The 16784-nt window shown below is 40.9% G+C and overlaps 1 protein-coding gene across 3 annotated transcripts in view; it reads right to left on the bottom strand.

The window, feature by feature from the left end:
• Abcb4 (ATP binding cassette subfamily B member 4) overlaps nucleotides 1–16784 on the bottom strand; it is a 61279-nt gene that overhangs the window by 14997 nt on the left and 29498 nt on the right. For 2 of the 3 annotated variants that reach the window (XM_021162750.2, XM_029478123.1), the window contains 9 exons: nucleotides 16111–16314; nucleotides 15503–15673; nucleotides 13405–13566; nucleotides 10144–10314; nucleotides 9145–9291; nucleotides 7179–7283; nucleotides 5813–5890; nucleotides 4563–4646; nucleotides 3357–3560 (listed from right to left, as the gene is read on the bottom strand). In XM_021162750.2, the coding sequence (XP_021018409.1) occupies nucleotides 3357–3560; nucleotides 4563–4646; nucleotides 5813–5890; nucleotides 7179–7283; nucleotides 9145–9291; nucleotides 10144–10314; nucleotides 13405–13566; nucleotides 15503–15673; nucleotides 16111–16314 (1326 nt within the window). The remainder of the gene's footprint in view (nucleotides 1–3356; nucleotides 3561–4562; nucleotides 4647–5812; nucleotides 5891–7178; nucleotides 7284–9144; nucleotides 9292–10143; nucleotides 10315–13404; nucleotides 13567–15502; nucleotides 15674–16110; nucleotides 16315–16784) is intronic. The other variant, XM_029478121.1, reaches the window with a different exon arrangement.

Here is a 16784-nt window from a genome sequence, read left to right on the forward strand (position 1 = left end):
GTAATTTAAGTGCCAAGTAAATGTGGTTCCTTCCAATAAAATCAAAAGGCAGAATATGTTCTTTAAGACCAGGTCTCTAACAAAACCGGGCTTGGGTTGGGCACAGTAGAGTAGCTAAGTCTCTGGGTGCTCATGGAAGCTTATACCTGAGGCCCAGAATGGAACATAAACCCTTGCCATCAGGCAGTCACTTCAATCACAGCCCTTTAGTGACCTTGCTTTCTTTATAGGGTAGAATCTAGAAGACATGATTTAGCAATGGTTTCTAGAGGTCATTTGAAATCATGACCATTTTCACCTTGGTCACATCCTTTCTTAAACAAGCTGTCTGCCCACAAGCAGGAGACTCCAACTGGAAATGAATTGACCCGGCTTTATATTGTTATTTAAATGATGGAAGCATGCCTGAATCTGGTTAATCAGATTTGGTTTCCTGGAGCTGGAGGAAGTACCTGTTGGAAGGCCCTGTGGAGAGGTAGCCGTCATTTGGGGAGCAGATATGAATGCAGATGGTTGAGGAGTAAAGCAGATGTGCAGAGAGGCTTAAAGAGAGCACAGACCGGGGGTTCAGGAGGCAGAGACTCAGAGCGAATGTAGCCCATGGGACTAAGAGACAGAGACATACGTACAGAGAGACTCAGAGACAATACAGCCTGAGAGTCTAAGAGACAGAGGCATATGTAAAGAGAGACTCAGAGACAATAAGGCCTGTGGGTCTAAGAGACAGTGAGCTTACTATTGTCTCCTCTTGAAATACATTCTTTATGTCAAACCACTTTAACCCAAGCCAGTCAGAAGTTTTGCTGTTTTGTTTTTAATTCTTATAGCCAAACCACCCTTAGTGTATTGACTGTGATTAGCTATTGAGTCTAAATCACATCAACACCAGGATTATCAGATGTTAAATTTTGTGTTTTCGTTTCATCAGCTTCAACACTTGTAGCCTTCCGTTGTAAGTAGGTGAAAGATTTTTTTACATTAGGCTAAACTCTATCTTTAAAATAGTAATAATAATCTAATAGATAGTACAAGCAGCCAAAATGTTGCCACATTGAAGGACACAGTTTCCTTTAGCCTGAGGACAGCCCTGTAGGGTAATATTACTCCTGTTTTTACAGATGAGGAAGTAAGGTGCAGAGGGGGTTCCCCACAAGCCTAAAGACTCAGAATTAACTCAGAGCATGAGGACTGCCAGGCAACCTGATGCCAAGTCTGCTCTTAGCCAATTGCACTGGCTGCTCTGTCTATTTTGAGATTTTGCACATGGAGAAACCAGTTACAAACAAGTTTACCATTAACCCTTGATTTTCTGGTCATGGAATAACTTTGTGGTCTAGTTCTGATACACAGGCTCCTGAGCTCAGTAAATGGGATCTAGTCAAGATGGTCATGATATAAATTTGTTATTTGGATCACAAAGGATGGTCTGATGGAACTAATTAGTAGGCTGTGCATATATTAATGTTATATTTAGAGGATTGTATTACATGTGTAATATGATTTATAACTATAATCTTATTTTGCTATCTTCCTCCTACTGCCTAGCACCAGTTGCTCATATTAAGAAGTCCTCCTTGGAAAATTGAAATGAGACTATCCCAATTCCTGATATATTTTATTCACTAATAAAAATTTGTACCCAAGTAAAATATCATATCTTTTTGAGCAAGTGACCATGTTCTCTTGAGGAATGAAGAAGGACTACAGGATGGTGGAAGACAGAACTTTTTTTTTTTTAAGGGGGATTTGTTTGTTTGTCTGTTTGGTTGGTTTTGTTGTTAATACTGTTGTTTTTTAGTCTGTGACATACAGTGTGAAGAAAATGGTACCCTTCAGTACCTAACAACAGTACATAAGAAACAGCTCAGCACCTGGGAACAAGAATGAAGTCCAGGACCCACAACACACAGGTTTCCAGAGAACTCTTATTCCAGGGCAAGGCCATGCCTGCAGAAGTGACAAGTGTCTGGGGGACACTGACCCCACGGAATGGCAGCCATGACCACTGATGGGAGGAAGTGGCAGATCTCAGTGAACGGAACTGGTTAAGTGGAAACATGCATCACTGCAATCCTGGTCTCCGTTATGTTTTTGTTTATTTTATGATAGTGTATTGCTATGTTAACCAGAATGGCTTTGAAGTAACAGCAATTCTCATGCCTCTAACTCTTGAGTAATGAGCGTATAAGCATGTGCCACCTCTCATGTCAGCCACATTTAGGTAGACAGTCACTCAGTACCAAAGCCTGTCTCTTCATAAAGTAGAGACACTGTCTTTCCCACTATACATAGTTGTTATGAAAGTGTTTGCAGCGATGCTTGTGAGAGAATTTGAAGACTGGTGCTGTAGAAACTATCAGTTTATACTAACCATGTGCTTTACTTCCTAATTTTTCATTAAAGGATGATGTATGCTTTGCCATCTGAATGTGTGTGCCTTGTGTTTATATGTAGATTTAGACATAGATACGTAATGAGAGACTAGTAATGTGCTTTGGCTTGGACTTACTTCCTGTCCACATGTCTACATTTGCAAAAGTGAAGGGTCTGGCTCAGCAGGTCAGAGTCCTTGCTCTCAAAGCACCTGGACCTCAGTTCAAATATGCAGCAAACATACAAGAAGCCTGCCAGCCCAGTGGCCAGGAGCAGAAGCAGGCAGATCCTAGGAGTTCACTGAGAGGCCAACCTCTCTAAGGAAAACAGTAAGACTGAGGTTTAGTGAGGGATCATCTATCAAGGAATAGCAGAAAGCAATAAAGGACCACACTCAATATACTTCTATGGTCTTGCACACTTGCCTGCATATGCACAAACACACACATACATCTACACAGGTAAGATAGCATTATCATCTACCTCACAGGATGGCCAGGAAGATATTAAGTCAATAATAACAATGAGTTCCCATTGGTAGTACAGTTGTCACACAGTCTCATTTTTTCACTACATGTTAATTAGAATTACAAAATAGGGAAATACTGCCACCTGGTGGAGCTAACTTTAACAATAAAAAATCATATCAGGGTGGGGGACAGGTACCAGGAATCTTCTCTTAGATAATTCATTTCTATACTCTGCCTTACATTTGTAAAAACAGAGACATTTATTCTATCAATGATGCCAGGATATGATATCATGATGAAATACATTCAGGCAGTTTGAAAGATTTATAACAAGTTCTGTCTGGAAGCTAGAAATGTCACAAGAACTATCTCGGTCTCAGTTCCAGGCATTATCAATACAGTAGAACATTTCTGCACAGCCCGTGTATTATCAGCTGTAGTGTGTAACGTGACAAAGCAAGCCAGGTGTGTGTACCAGCAGCCCTTCTGTTAGCTGATCCCCGCTTAGCTCACCTTTCCAGCAGCTTCCATTTCCTTTTTATCTCTCTTGGCATTGCCAGCCAACATTTTCATTTCAACAATTCCTGCTACAGCAATGAATGGAACAACCGATAACAGCAGAAGTGTCAGTTGCCAACCGTAAATAAATGATATAATAATACCGGTTCCAAGGTTGGCTGTGTTCTGTGCAATTAAAGCCAACCTGGTTCCCGTGGCCTGCAAGAGAAAACGAATAAGGCAGCTGAGTGCCTCGGAAAGCCATGTGTTCCAGGCTTAGGGCCCCTACTCAAGAATGTGACGAGTTTCACCTGCTCAATAAACCCACAGCTTGTGCCTAACCCACAAGGCTGGACAGGGTCTGTTCTCATCCCTCCAGCCCATGGAGTCACCTACTGTACAGATAAGCTGTGAGGACATGAACCTTTCAAAAGGGGAGTCTAACCACAACCCCAATAATTTAAATAACCACTTGTTTCAATTGTTCAGATAGAAATTTACACTCTCCTTGAAACCAAGTTACCAAGTATTCACTTCCTACAAGACTGTCAACCACCAAACACTACAGTTGAATTAGTTGTTGTGCAGTTCAAAAAATCAGGACCATTGTCATAGACATTGCTGTCAACTCTCTGGTGTGTCTCTTCCCTTCTCTTCTCCTGTGAGATCAGTGAACCACACAGGGTGGGGACCTAAGCTGGCCAGAGATCAGCCTTCTCTTGAGCTAGCTATTGGCTCAGGCTTGAGTGTGTGACTTCTGAGCTGTTACAACAAGAGTTATGGAAAGGGCTTTCATTGGATGGATGAGGTACAGATTTGTGTCCTTTTCAGAGGAGAAATGAAGAAGCTTTTAGTTCTAGTTGCTATTGGCCGCTAACCAGGAGATGAGCCCCACAAAGCCATCATGGAAGAGGCAATGCACGAGACAGACAGAAGGAACCTGGGCCTCTGATGCCTGTACCAAGCCAGCCCATTAGTCTACTTGAAGTCTAAACTTTCCATTGCTGTTCAAGTCCGTTTCACCTGGATGTTCTTGGTTTTCCAATTAAAAATATCTTTGCAAAACTGTTTTTAGGGCCTTGTGCACTCCAGGCAAGCTCTCCACCACTGAGCTATCCACTCCGCCCCCACCCCCAACCCCAGCTGAAAGCATCTCAGTAGATGGAGCAATGCCATGCTTGCTTTCTTAAGGAAAAGACTAGCAGAGCGCAGTCTTCTTACTCCTTGGACTTGCGCAGCATCTGTGGCGAGTCTTGTAGAAAGTGCACCAGTACTGTTTTTATGATCATCAAACCAGCTCATGTCCTGTGGGATAAAACACACCTTTAAATTAACTCACAGTTAAAACCAACAAAAACAAAGCACTCTCGAAGTACTTCAGTGAAGAGAGATATCTAAACTGACTGTGGGTATTGGAATTCAGGGGAGACCTTCTATACAGAGTGGGGGTCCAGACACAACCCTGAGCACCCCACTGAAGACACACAAGGCCACATGTCCTAACTATTCCCCATAAGAGAAAGGGGTCCTAGTCAGAGGGAAGGAATGGGTTCACCTGCCAAGTCCACCCAAGGCTGGGCTCCTGTGGGTTCTCTATCTACCAAATTGTCACAGATAGCACTTGTTACAACTTGTACTGTGGACACCTCTGCTCTCTAGGATGAAATTCTCACTAAGAGACAAGTCTTTTTTTTTTTAAATAAACTGTAAACAAGGGAATTAATTAAATGTTGAATTCTTGCTATGCTTTTATTTTGTCTGCACAAGGATTTTTAAAGTGTGTCTTGGTTTGATACTAATTATAAGTATTTATTGGCAGTATATTTTACTTTCATTTAAAGTTATTTCTCCCACATAGCAGGAGTTTGGAAGGTCTCCCAAAGAATTCATCAATTCAGACATGCTCAAACTGCGATGCCTGCCGTGTGCCCAGTGTGAACAGGGACAATGCCAATTCAAGTCTACTGGCTCTCTTCATGACCTGTTCTTTAAAGATGGGACACATGTTTTCACTTCCCATACAACCTACCCCAGAATAGGAACTTACACAATATGTACAATTTCAATAAATGAACAGGTGAATAAAAGTGAAAACAGGCACAAGACAAAACATAATTCAATTTCTAGCATTTGGGAAAACCTAGTTGGAAGGTCGACTGTGACAGATGAACATGGACACCATCTTCTCCAAGGACTGGCCAGTGTCTGCAGAATCCTAAGATCAGATACACATACTGTAAATGACTACACATGGAGACAGATAGTTGCAGAATAAGCCAAAGAGCTCTTGAAATGTCTGCTCCCAGGAAAACCTTGAGAAGTCATGGGCTATTTCAGAACCCCAGTAACTTGTAGGGCCCTAGTCATTCTTTGCATGGAAGTCTTGGAGGGGAAATATGAGCATTGGCTTGCCAACAGCAGCAGGCAGAGTCCTAAATCTAAACACTACGCACCATCTGCAATGCACTCACCTGCCTTAGCATTGCTTTAAAGGCCATGGACCGGAGCCTTGTGGTGAGGATCTCTCCAGCTTTCCCAAACGTGAAGCCCTAGGGGAGACAAAAAGTCTCAGGACCCCTTTGCTTCTCATTAGTGTCCTGACACAACTACAGACACTCACACTTATTTTACTATTCAGCCAATAAAAGTTAACTTGAAATGTAGGTGCTGCTGAGGTTTGGAACTGTAACACCAAAAGTCCCAGTTTGGCTTCTCTCCCATTTCAATAACTTTTGAGGGCAGAATCTCAGTAACTAAGACACCGTGTTTTTATGTGTTCCTAACACTTTGAATATAATTCAAAGCGCCTAGCTTTTAAATTCTGCAGTTGCACTCTGGTTGCTGCACTCTAGAAAGAAAGATGTTCCAGTAATGCTATAAGCCATGGTGCAGAGACCTTGGGAGCATGTACTGCTGAACTCTAGTCTAAACCAGGGATGGGTGTGTGGGGTGAAGCTGCCCCACAGGTTCCTTATTCAGGACTGGCCTGTCCTCACCTGCCTTTTCAGGAGGGCTGCTGCACACTACCCCATTGCTCCTTTATGTTTAGAATTCCCCTTCCTGGTGAGCATGGGTTTGGAATTGCATCAGACCTCTGAGGTGCTACTAGCATGGCAATGATTTCCAGATGAGGATTTCATCTTACTGTTGCCTCTGACTCCATAGTGAAAAAGGAACGGCATGCTGGGTGACTAGTTACATCTTTCGGGCACTCTGGATTGTGAAGTCTGTCATGCAACTGGATTGAATGTAGCTTGGGGGAAAGCTTAATTAGGTAGAAAAGAAAACAGGCACCAAACTCCTGCTCTTGCTTGACTCAGGATCTCACTGTGTAGCCCAGCCTTACCTGTAACTTGTGATCTTTCTGCCTCAGCTTCCAGAGTGCTGGGATTTCAGATGTACGCCATCTGCCTAGCTTTGGCCAGCTTATTTTCTGGCCAGGTCTACAGTATATGAATGTAAATGTATGTTCTTTCTAATAGTTTATTAATTAGGAAGGAGAAAGGTCAAAGTTACTTGGTATTGGGGAAAGTAACAACAAAGAGAATGTTACTCTACTGTGGTTTTTGTTGTTGTTATTGTTTTGGTTTGGTGTTTTGGTTTGTTTTTCAGTTTTCAACCAGTAAGCCCAAGTCTCATTCCATGATAGTGATCATTTGCTGAAGATACACTCGTAGTTTTCATGGTCAGTTTCCCAGTCAGTGAAGGAGGTTGCATGTTACCAAGCCTTGCCCCCGCTAGATTCTCAACTCATCTCAATGTGATGATCTGGAAGTTTGGTTAGAGCTTCACTAATTTCTCTATCCATAGATTTGAAGAACAATTACCTCTGCTTACCTGAAGGAAGAAAGTAAAGAAGGAAAGGACTCCTAGGCCCAAGAAGACCAGCGAGAACATGTTACACTTTTGCTGCTTCACTGCGTCATCCCCAGGGCCGAAGATCTAGAAGAGAGCATAAAAACCTGGGTGTCTGGATCCACCCTGCTAATTCCTACCCCAGGCAGTGGCTTGAGGGTCACATCAGTGAAAATAGATTTTGAATATGTGGTTTTTCTAAATTATGATAAAATACAACTAGCATACCTTATTAAGTGTACAGTCCAGGGGCATTACATATATGCATCTTGTCATACCACCACCACCACCACCACCACCACCCCCAGTTGCCAACATGTTTTCATGATCCCAATAGACATTTCCTTGTTTCTGCTCCTGCATTTGTGTCTTTGGAGATTATAGGTCATAACTAGGTTGAGCCCAGCAATGGGCCCCCCTTCTTCTGTCCCCATCCCCAGACCTCCACCTTCCATTCTGGGGGCGCTGACTGACCATCACCTTCCTCCATCACCATACACTGCTTTTAAAGCACTCATTAGCATCTGGAACATTATAAATCTGTATTTTTGTTTCTGCCCTGTGTGTGTTAGCACAGAAGAAGTTGGCTTTTGTAGGCACAACTTAGTTTCTTTTGTGAACTGTCTTTCTAGTGACTGGATTCTAAAAAAAATTGTACCTGTAACTTATGTATGTCTTGAACTGCAAGAAAGCCAAACATTGTCTTACATTGAAATTTAATAGGATTCAGAGGGTCGTTTTAAGCTTTTCATTGTTTGTTTATGGTCTTAACGTATAGCAACGCCCAACATCATGAGACTAATATTAGCTTATTGGAGGAGAATTTGTTCTTATCCAATGTCTCTCCAGTAATAATAGAGGGTGTACTGGCTAGTTTTGTGTCAACTTGACACAGCTGGAGTTATCACAGAGAAAGGAGCTTCAGTTGAGGAAATGCCTCCATGAGATCCAACTGTAAGGCATTTCCTCAATTAGTGATCAAGGGGGAAAGGCCCCTTGTGGGTGGGACCATCTCTGGGCTGGTAATCTTGGTTCTATAAGAGAGTAGGCTGAGCAAGCCAGGGGAAGCAAGCCAGCAAGGAACATCCCCTCCATGGCCTCTGCATCAGTTCCTGCTTTCTGACCTGCTTGAGTTCCAGTCCTGACTTCCTTTAGTGATGAACAGCAATGTGGAAATGTAAGCTGAATAAACCCTTTCCTCCCCAACTTGCTTCTTGGTCATGATCTTTGTGCAGGAATAGAAACTCTGATTAAGACAGAGGGTAATAAAGGAGTTTATATAACATAAGGACCAACATTTTGAATAACTTTGTACACATATCAGTCAATAGATTTAATGATTGACTAGTATGGATTTACTTTTTTAGTTGCAGACTTCTGCATATGTAGAGAATTGCTAAAGCACTATGTTTTGAGGTTGCACAACTGGGAAGCCACTCTGAAATGCACCCATGTGATTACCTATGTACTCTCAATCCTCAAAAACTCTTTGAAACAGGTTTATTTTGTAGATGAAGAATCCATGGCGCAGATGAAAGGAATCATTCCTGGTCTTACCCACTTGTTCAATGTGGAGGCCAGGCTGTGTCTAAAAACCTGGACTTACAGGCAGGCTAGCATATGAAGTCACCTTCCACTCCATCCTGACCTCTCCAGGTCCACATCCTGTGAGCCAAGTGCCAGCCCTCCCCCAAAACAAGTAAGCACCATCTCTGGACCCAAGTGATGACAATTAGAGAGCTTTCTCCATTGATCTTGTACTTTGTAAGTCCACTAATATTGGAACAGGGTGCTTCAAAGGTAAGTCCTTTTCTCTTATAAGGAGTTTAACTTTAAAACAGAATTACTTTGGCTTAATTTAAGTTAAAGCTATTAACCCCAGAATTGGTGGGGCTTTAACTGATGGGCTGTTTCTGTTTTGGTCACTGTGGGATGTTTTTAAACTTACAGCTATCATCTCAGACAGGATGATGGAGAAAGCCGGCTGGAGGGCCCCATTGGCAATGGCACAGACTGTTCCCACCACAAAGTAGGGCCACTCTGTTTTATTCAGTTTTAAGACCTTCAGAAAAGACACAGGTGGCACGTTTGCATCCTAGAACATAAAAATACAGGACAAACAGCTAACACAAACATTTGGTGTTGCAGACAGAGAAAACATGACTATTATCCTCAAAAGAGTTTTCAAACTAGATACAATAAAAATATCCTGCCCTTGACTAGAGAATAAGGGGCAGAACCTACTGTCGAGCAGAGCATGAATCTTACACACAGGTGGATATTTCCAGGGTGCAGGCACTGCTGTGCAGGCCTGGTCCACACGTGTGAGACACCAGCTCTGGGCATGGATAACTGGGTCTGTGTGACAGTCATGACTAGGCTATGTGAGGTAACCTGTAGTTTTTTCATCAAATGGGATGTCCCTGCCTCTCTAACAGTGATCCTATCAGCATCACAAGGCAATAGACACAAGGGACAGCCCCCATCTTCTCAATTTAGAGCAACTTCATGATCATTCACAAAAGGACATGAGCTTGTCCTCCTTGCTCTGCCTAGAGCTGCCAAATTAATCACCACCCCTTTTCCGTATCATCATATGCTGACAGCAGGACTCATTCTAGACTAGCTTTATTATCCAGGGACTAAAAATATACTTTATAAAATTATTTTTATAAAATATAAACATATTCACTATATGTAAATATAAATAAATTTGATTTTAAAGTTAAACATCTCAGCACAAAGATTATATTTTGTCTGTTTTGCCCCCTGGAAATTTATTTTTAATTGGCATTCATTTAATTCACTGTCAGATACATCAAAAAATTAGATTTTTTTCTTTAAAGTAGCATGTGACCCATTATAAGAGTCATGTGTTCTTCTGGGCTAAAGATTTCAATAGCAAAACTCTAAGGTAAAGGCTTCACTGGCATGGGAAAAAACTTACAAGTTCATTGGTTTCTACATCCAGCCTATTCTGATGTGGACTTTTAAGACTTTTCTTTGTAGAATTCCTAAATATGCGTGCTTTCCAGCCATTTGGGGCCACATCTCCAGCAGTCTTTTCGTCACTTAGCTCAACTTCAAATTCTTCTGACAGGATCTGGTTTCCTGATGTCTGAATGACAAGATAAGACATTAAATAGTGTGTGTGTGTGTGTGTGTGTGTGTGTGTGTGTGTGTATGCATGCATGTGAATATGTCCACATGGATAAAATCTTGAAGTTTAGAATAATAAAGTAACTCTATTACATGTATCAAGATTTTTTACAAAGTTGAATTAAAACTATGTTGAGGTTTAAAATCAAGGACAGGACACTAAATTGAAAAATCCAGTGAATCCTCACAGGCACTGTGGCACCATCCTCCATCTCTCCAAGAGAACCAACAAGGAACTGGGAGTGCAAAACAAAAGTCAGAAGTAGGCATGCTGAGGGAACCAAGAGAGAAAGAAGCATGCACTGGTCCTGAGAACCACAGAACTGGTGGTAGCAGCTGAGGTGACTTCATAGCAAGCCCCGTTCACTTAACAGGATAATATCAAGGCCCAATCATGCTAAATTTAGCAGCACTATGGCCAAGTAGTTTATTATTTATTCCTCTGCCCAGGGAATGGTTCCACCCACAGTTAAGATGGATCGTCCTACATCATTAATGACATCAAGATAATTCCTCGCCTAATATAGCTATCTCCTGAGTCAGAGCCTGACAAATACAGAGGTAGATGCTTGCAGCTAGCCATTGAACTGAGCATGAGGTCCCCAATGGAGGAGTTAGAGAAAGGACTGAAGGAGCTGAAGGGGTTTGCAATTCTACAGGAAGAACAACAATATCAACCAACCAGACCCCCCAGAACTCCGAGGAACTAAACCACCAACCAAAGAGTACATGTGGAGGGACTCATGGCTCCAACCACATAGGTAGCAGAGGATGGCTTTCTCAGTCATCAATGTGAGGAGAGGCCCTTGGTCCTGTAAAGCCTCAATGCCCCAGTATAGGGGAATGCTAGGGCAGGTAGGTAGGAGTGGGTGGGGGAACGCCCTCATAGAAGCAGGGGGTGAGGAAATGGGATAGAGGGTTTTTGGGGACGAACTGGGAAAGGGGATATTAATATTTGAAATGTAAATAAAGAAAATATCCAATTAAAAAAAAAGATAATTCCCCATGGGCATGACCCACAGGCTCATTTCCTTGTGGCTCTAGATTCTGTCAAGGTGACAATTAACATTACCCATTATAATTTTATACATTTTTAAAGCAGTAAGTTATAAAGAGGTTATATAAAACTGAATTATAAAACTTTCTAACACTCCACTCTTTGAGTAATTTGAAATTTTCAGTAACTATTTTGTGTTGGGTTCTTTAAAAAATAGTAATAGCTCAATGACATGTGATCCAAATAATAAATCCATCTTTTAAAAACCAACAGTGGCTTTCCAGTATACTCAGACATTCATGTCATTTGTTTTTTGGGATATATATATATATATATATATATATATATATATATCACAAATACTAATATATGTGTCTTATTTGACATATATTGTACATATTTATTGAGCTCAATATGGTACTTTGTGTATGTGTGTATGTTGTAAATGTATGTGTGGGAATGTGTATGTGTGCCCAAGCAAACAAGGGAGTAAGGCCAGGAGACAACCTCAGATTTTGTCTCTTTCTTTTTTTTGAAAGGGGGTTTCTTATTGGTCTGGAGTTCACCAAGTAAGGTACACCAGCTAACCAGAGTTCCTAAGGATTCACCTGTCCTTCCCAACAATGGGATTATATGTGTGCATGGCATCATGCCTGGCTCTTTTTCTTGCCTGAGCACAAACTTAGGTCTTCATGCTTATAGGATAAACACACTATCAGCTGAGCTACTGACCCCTGCCACCAGAGCACTTTTCAACATGTGTATATGCTCATCATTGCTCATAAGGATAATTGGCGTATTGGTCACTTTAAACATTATCGTTTTTATTACAAAGATCCAAAGTCTTCTTCTTGAGCTGGGGAAATGACTCAGTGGTGGGATGTTTGCCTTATATAAAGAAGGCCCTAGTTTCAATCCTTACAACTGAAAAAGAAATAGACTCTCCTAGCCATTTTGAAGCACACAGCTCACTGTTGTCAGTCATATTACCCTACTGTGCTCCAGAGCATTAGTTATTTCTCCCCTTTGCCTGTGCCTCTCTGTACCTGTCAATCATCTTCTCCCTTACCCTCTCCAGTACTCCCTGGGCTTTACAAACCATTACCCTGCTGTCTTCTGTAAGAGTAACATCTTAGCTCACACATTTTAGTGCTAGGCAGGCATTTGTTTCTTAAATGCACAGCGATAGCTCACAGTAGGATTGCTAATCCAAATGAAGGATTGATGCTCAGCAGACTGGTGCTTGTCAGAACTTAGGGATTCGAGGCTATTTTTAAATTTGTGCTTGTCCTAGCAGTGTTTAAAAAGAAAACATAAATATTGAAATAAGCTAATTATTCATCTCTAGAGAAACTAAGCTATAAGTTAGTTTCTAGAGAAAATAGGTTACATGAAACATATTTCTTATAAGTACTGCTGAATAATTGAAATAATATTTCATGGAGTATATCTGGAATGTCAAGGGGAAAAATCTGAAATACACATGTATAAGCTTTTTACAAGGCCAAAGTATACATAGTTAGTACACATAGTTTAAAGTTTATGAACTCGAGTCATAGGAAAGCTTTAGGTTATGTATCCTGAAAGTTTGCTAAAATGATAGTGCAAAATATGAGACAAACTAATGATTTTTTAGTGAGAAGAGCAAGCAGTTTTTAAAACCAACTATTTAACCTGCTAAAGCTGCAAATGTTGCCATTTGAGCTATACCAGGTTTGTCTACAAAGCATTTATAAATTGTACCTCTCTCCCAACCACTATAGATCTCTTTCTCTTTCCACTGGGAAGAACTTGTAGTTTGGACACATTCCCTAGACAATCTTATTGACCTAATGAATACATTAACTGTGAGTTTTACATTTGCCTTTCTTCCCCTGAGCCCTTCACTCTTTCCCAGGTTCTGACTTAAGACTTCGGTTTTACCTAATTTTAATGCCTCATCCTAGTCATGGTTTCTTTGTATACCATCAGCTGTAATCTATTTTAATAACTTAAAGACTACCATATAAGCAACCCAGGCAACAGAGAAAACCATCCGAGATGTGCTTATACCTGCATGTTAACGAGTCTGAAGTAGATCCCTTCCTTCTTCATCAGCTCACTATGACTTCCTTGTTCCACAATGACTCCATCCTCAAACCCAGCGATGACATCTGCGTTCCGGATGGTAGACAATCGGTGAGCTATCACAATGGTGGTTCGGCCTTCTCTGGCCTAAAGAGGAAAAGGACAGATGTGTGGCACACTAGGGTTGTGGCACTAATAAACCAGCAGTGAGCAGGCACAATTAACCCTTGGGCAGATGCTGCTTGCAAGCAGCGGTGAGAAAGTGACACTCCATACTTCTGTGTACTTGAAGCACGGGTACCACTCCTTTTTAAAAAAAAAAAAAAAAAAAACAGAAGTCACTTCTGAGTTCAGGACCAGACTGGTGGCTGACCCTTTCAATATGAGCAAAGGTTACTCTGGAAGCTATGGTGGTTTCTGATACTCAAGAAAGTTAAAGATTTGCCCTGATAAGTATCCTCACACTTGTGGGATGAGCCCTAGCTCTGAGCTATTTGGTGTACCAGAGACTCTGGCAGAAGCATTTTAGGGAGATCATTATGAACTGACAGCCTTCGCCAGAACTCCATATTTACATAATTCCAATGGACTATACGGCAGTAGTGTGGGTCTCTGAGGATAGTTCAAATTAGAACTCAGAGATCTTCAAGAGTAGGGCCAATTCTGCTGCCTTTTAAACTCTGCCCCACTTGGCTTTCATAAACACTGAAATCAGACCAGTCCTCTAAGTCATTCAGTGACCTCACATGTTGGTTTAATGGAGTTAATGACCATTTAAACAGTGAGTTATGCCCACCAAATTATTCATGTTATATCAATTTCTGGTGCTCATTAGCTTCATTTGACCAATAATCTCTTGAGATGAATACCTACATCATAGACTCATCATAATTTAGTTTAATTGACCTAAGTAATTAGAATAATAATAGCTAAAGAAGTAGGAATAATCTAAATTCTCATCAGTTGAAAATGGTTAACCAGATGTGTTATGTCTATACAACTGGAATCCACTGAACCCTGTAAAGAATGACATTCGATGCCAATTACTACATTGGTTAAGCTTGAAAATTCTGTGCTACATGAAAAAGACAGTAACGAAGGCCAGGAAGATGGCTTAGCAGGTAAGGGTGTTTGCGATTCAAGCCTGGTGATATCACTGGAGTCTGGGAACACATGCCAAGATGGAAGGAAAGAACTGACTCCATAAAGTTGTCTTCTGACCTCTGCACAAGTGCTGTGGCATATGTACCATATCATACACACACACACGTGTGTGTGTATATACACACATATATATACATATGTGTGTGTATATATATATATATATATATATATATATATATATATATATATATATAATGTACACATAACAACAGCAAAAACAACAGCAAAGTATGGTTACATCTATATAAAATGTCTAGAACTAGCATAGCCACAGAGACAGAAGAGTGTGCACAGGGCTACTGAGAAGTAGTCAACTAGTTTCTTTTGGGCAATGAACTATTTCTGGAATTTAGGGCAGTGTTTAGGTAATCAGAGTTACATGTATATGCATATATGCATATATGAATTACATTCTCATATATATGTATTTATATGTATTTCCACATATACTTGAATATAAGTGTTTGTCTTTTTACTGATTTAACAAAAAAAAATCCACAAAGAAATAGATTAAAACTTAGAATGAAATACAATACATCCAAGAAAATGACAGCATATCATCACTAAAACTTGTTACATAAAAATACCTGAATTTATAAATTAATTTCTTCACATATTTTAGCATATTGTTATCAAATAAAACCCATGTGTGCAAGAAAGAAAAAAAACCAACCCCCACAGTTCCTCCACAGGCCTGGGTCTAGGTTCACTGAACCATGGAGGAAACCTGTAAAGATCATTGACCTCTCTCTGCGACAATGTAACCAACTGGCTGCTAGAAATCAATAAATCCCAAGAGACAACCTCATCTGCCCTTTGGGTTTTATTTCTCAATCTAGATTCCCAAAGGACTGGGAAAAGTCTGCAAAACAATTTGCTCCCCATCCCCCACCCTGGGTGTTTGCCTCTGGGTACTGACCTTATCCAGTGCGGCCTGCACCTCAGCTTCACTTTCAGTGTCCAGGGCTGATGTGGCCTCGTCCAGCAGGAGGATCTTGGGGTTGCGGACCAGGGCCCGGGCAATGGCGATTCTCTGTTTCTGTCCCCCACTCAGCTGTGCCCCTCTATCACCAACCAGGGTGTCAAATTTCTAAACAGAAAACCCAGAACAGCTCTGGAAACCTACTCATTCATTCAATTTTATAGTGTTGGGGATCAAACTCAGACAGGACCTTGAATATGCTAAGAAAGGTCTCTATCACTGAGCTAGCTATATGTCAGCCTTTTAAAAGTATTTTAAATACAAAAGTATAGAGAGTTTTGTAGAAATAAATGAAGACAACTGAAACTTTGACTCTTGTAGTGTATCATGAAGTATAATAAATTAACACTGAATTACAATAATTACCAATACATGTCCTATATGTCTTTATGTTATTTACATATAGAATATAGTCTTTAAGCCTTGTCTGAATAATTTAAGGGATTTGCCCAACAAGGTTGAATAACATTATAACCCAAAGCTTAGCTTTTGAAGCAAGAACTTGGTGCCTCACATTTCAGTTGTGATTTTAAGGGAAACTTTACCTGGGGCAGTTTCATGATGAAGTCATAGGCATTGGCCTCTTTGACAGCTTTCTCAATCTCATCCATCGTTACATTCCCACGGCCATAGCGGATATTTTCAGCGATCGTGGTAGAGAACAGTACAGGCTCTTGACTTACCACACCAATGATTTCCCTCAGACACCTGACGTTAAAGTTCCGGATGTCCTGCCCGTCGATGCTAATCTGAAAGAAAGAAGGATTTCCTAGTCAATGTTTTAAGCAACCTGATTTCAAAGGCACAAGGGCTTTTTACTAGTATTGAGTTCATTCAAAAGTTAGAAATAAAAACTAAACATTAATAAGCAGGAATAAAATAAAGCAACCATATTTTTCCTGATATATATACATATATTTTTTTCAAGAACAGATTATTGGAGACAGCTATATGAGGGTCCTGTTGGCATGCACTTGTTGGCATCCACAGTAATGTCTGCGTTTGGTGACTGTATATGGGATGGATGCCCAGGTGGGGCAGTCTCTGGATGGTCTTTCCTTCAGTCTCTGCTCCACACTTTGCCTCCATATTTGCTCCCGTAAGTATTTTGTTACCCTAAGATAGCTGTATCCTGAGAGGTTCTACCAACCTGACATATACAGAGGCGATGCTCGCAGCCAACCATTGAACTAATCACAGGGTCCCCAATGAAAGAACT

Source organism: Mus caroli, unplaced genomic scaffold (assembly GCF_978045245.1).
Source record: "Mus caroli unplaced genomic scaffold, Mus_caroli_1 scaffold_4, whole genome shotgun sequence".
NCBI lineage: Eukaryota > Metazoa > Chordata > Mammalia > Rodentia > Muridae > Mus > Mus caroli.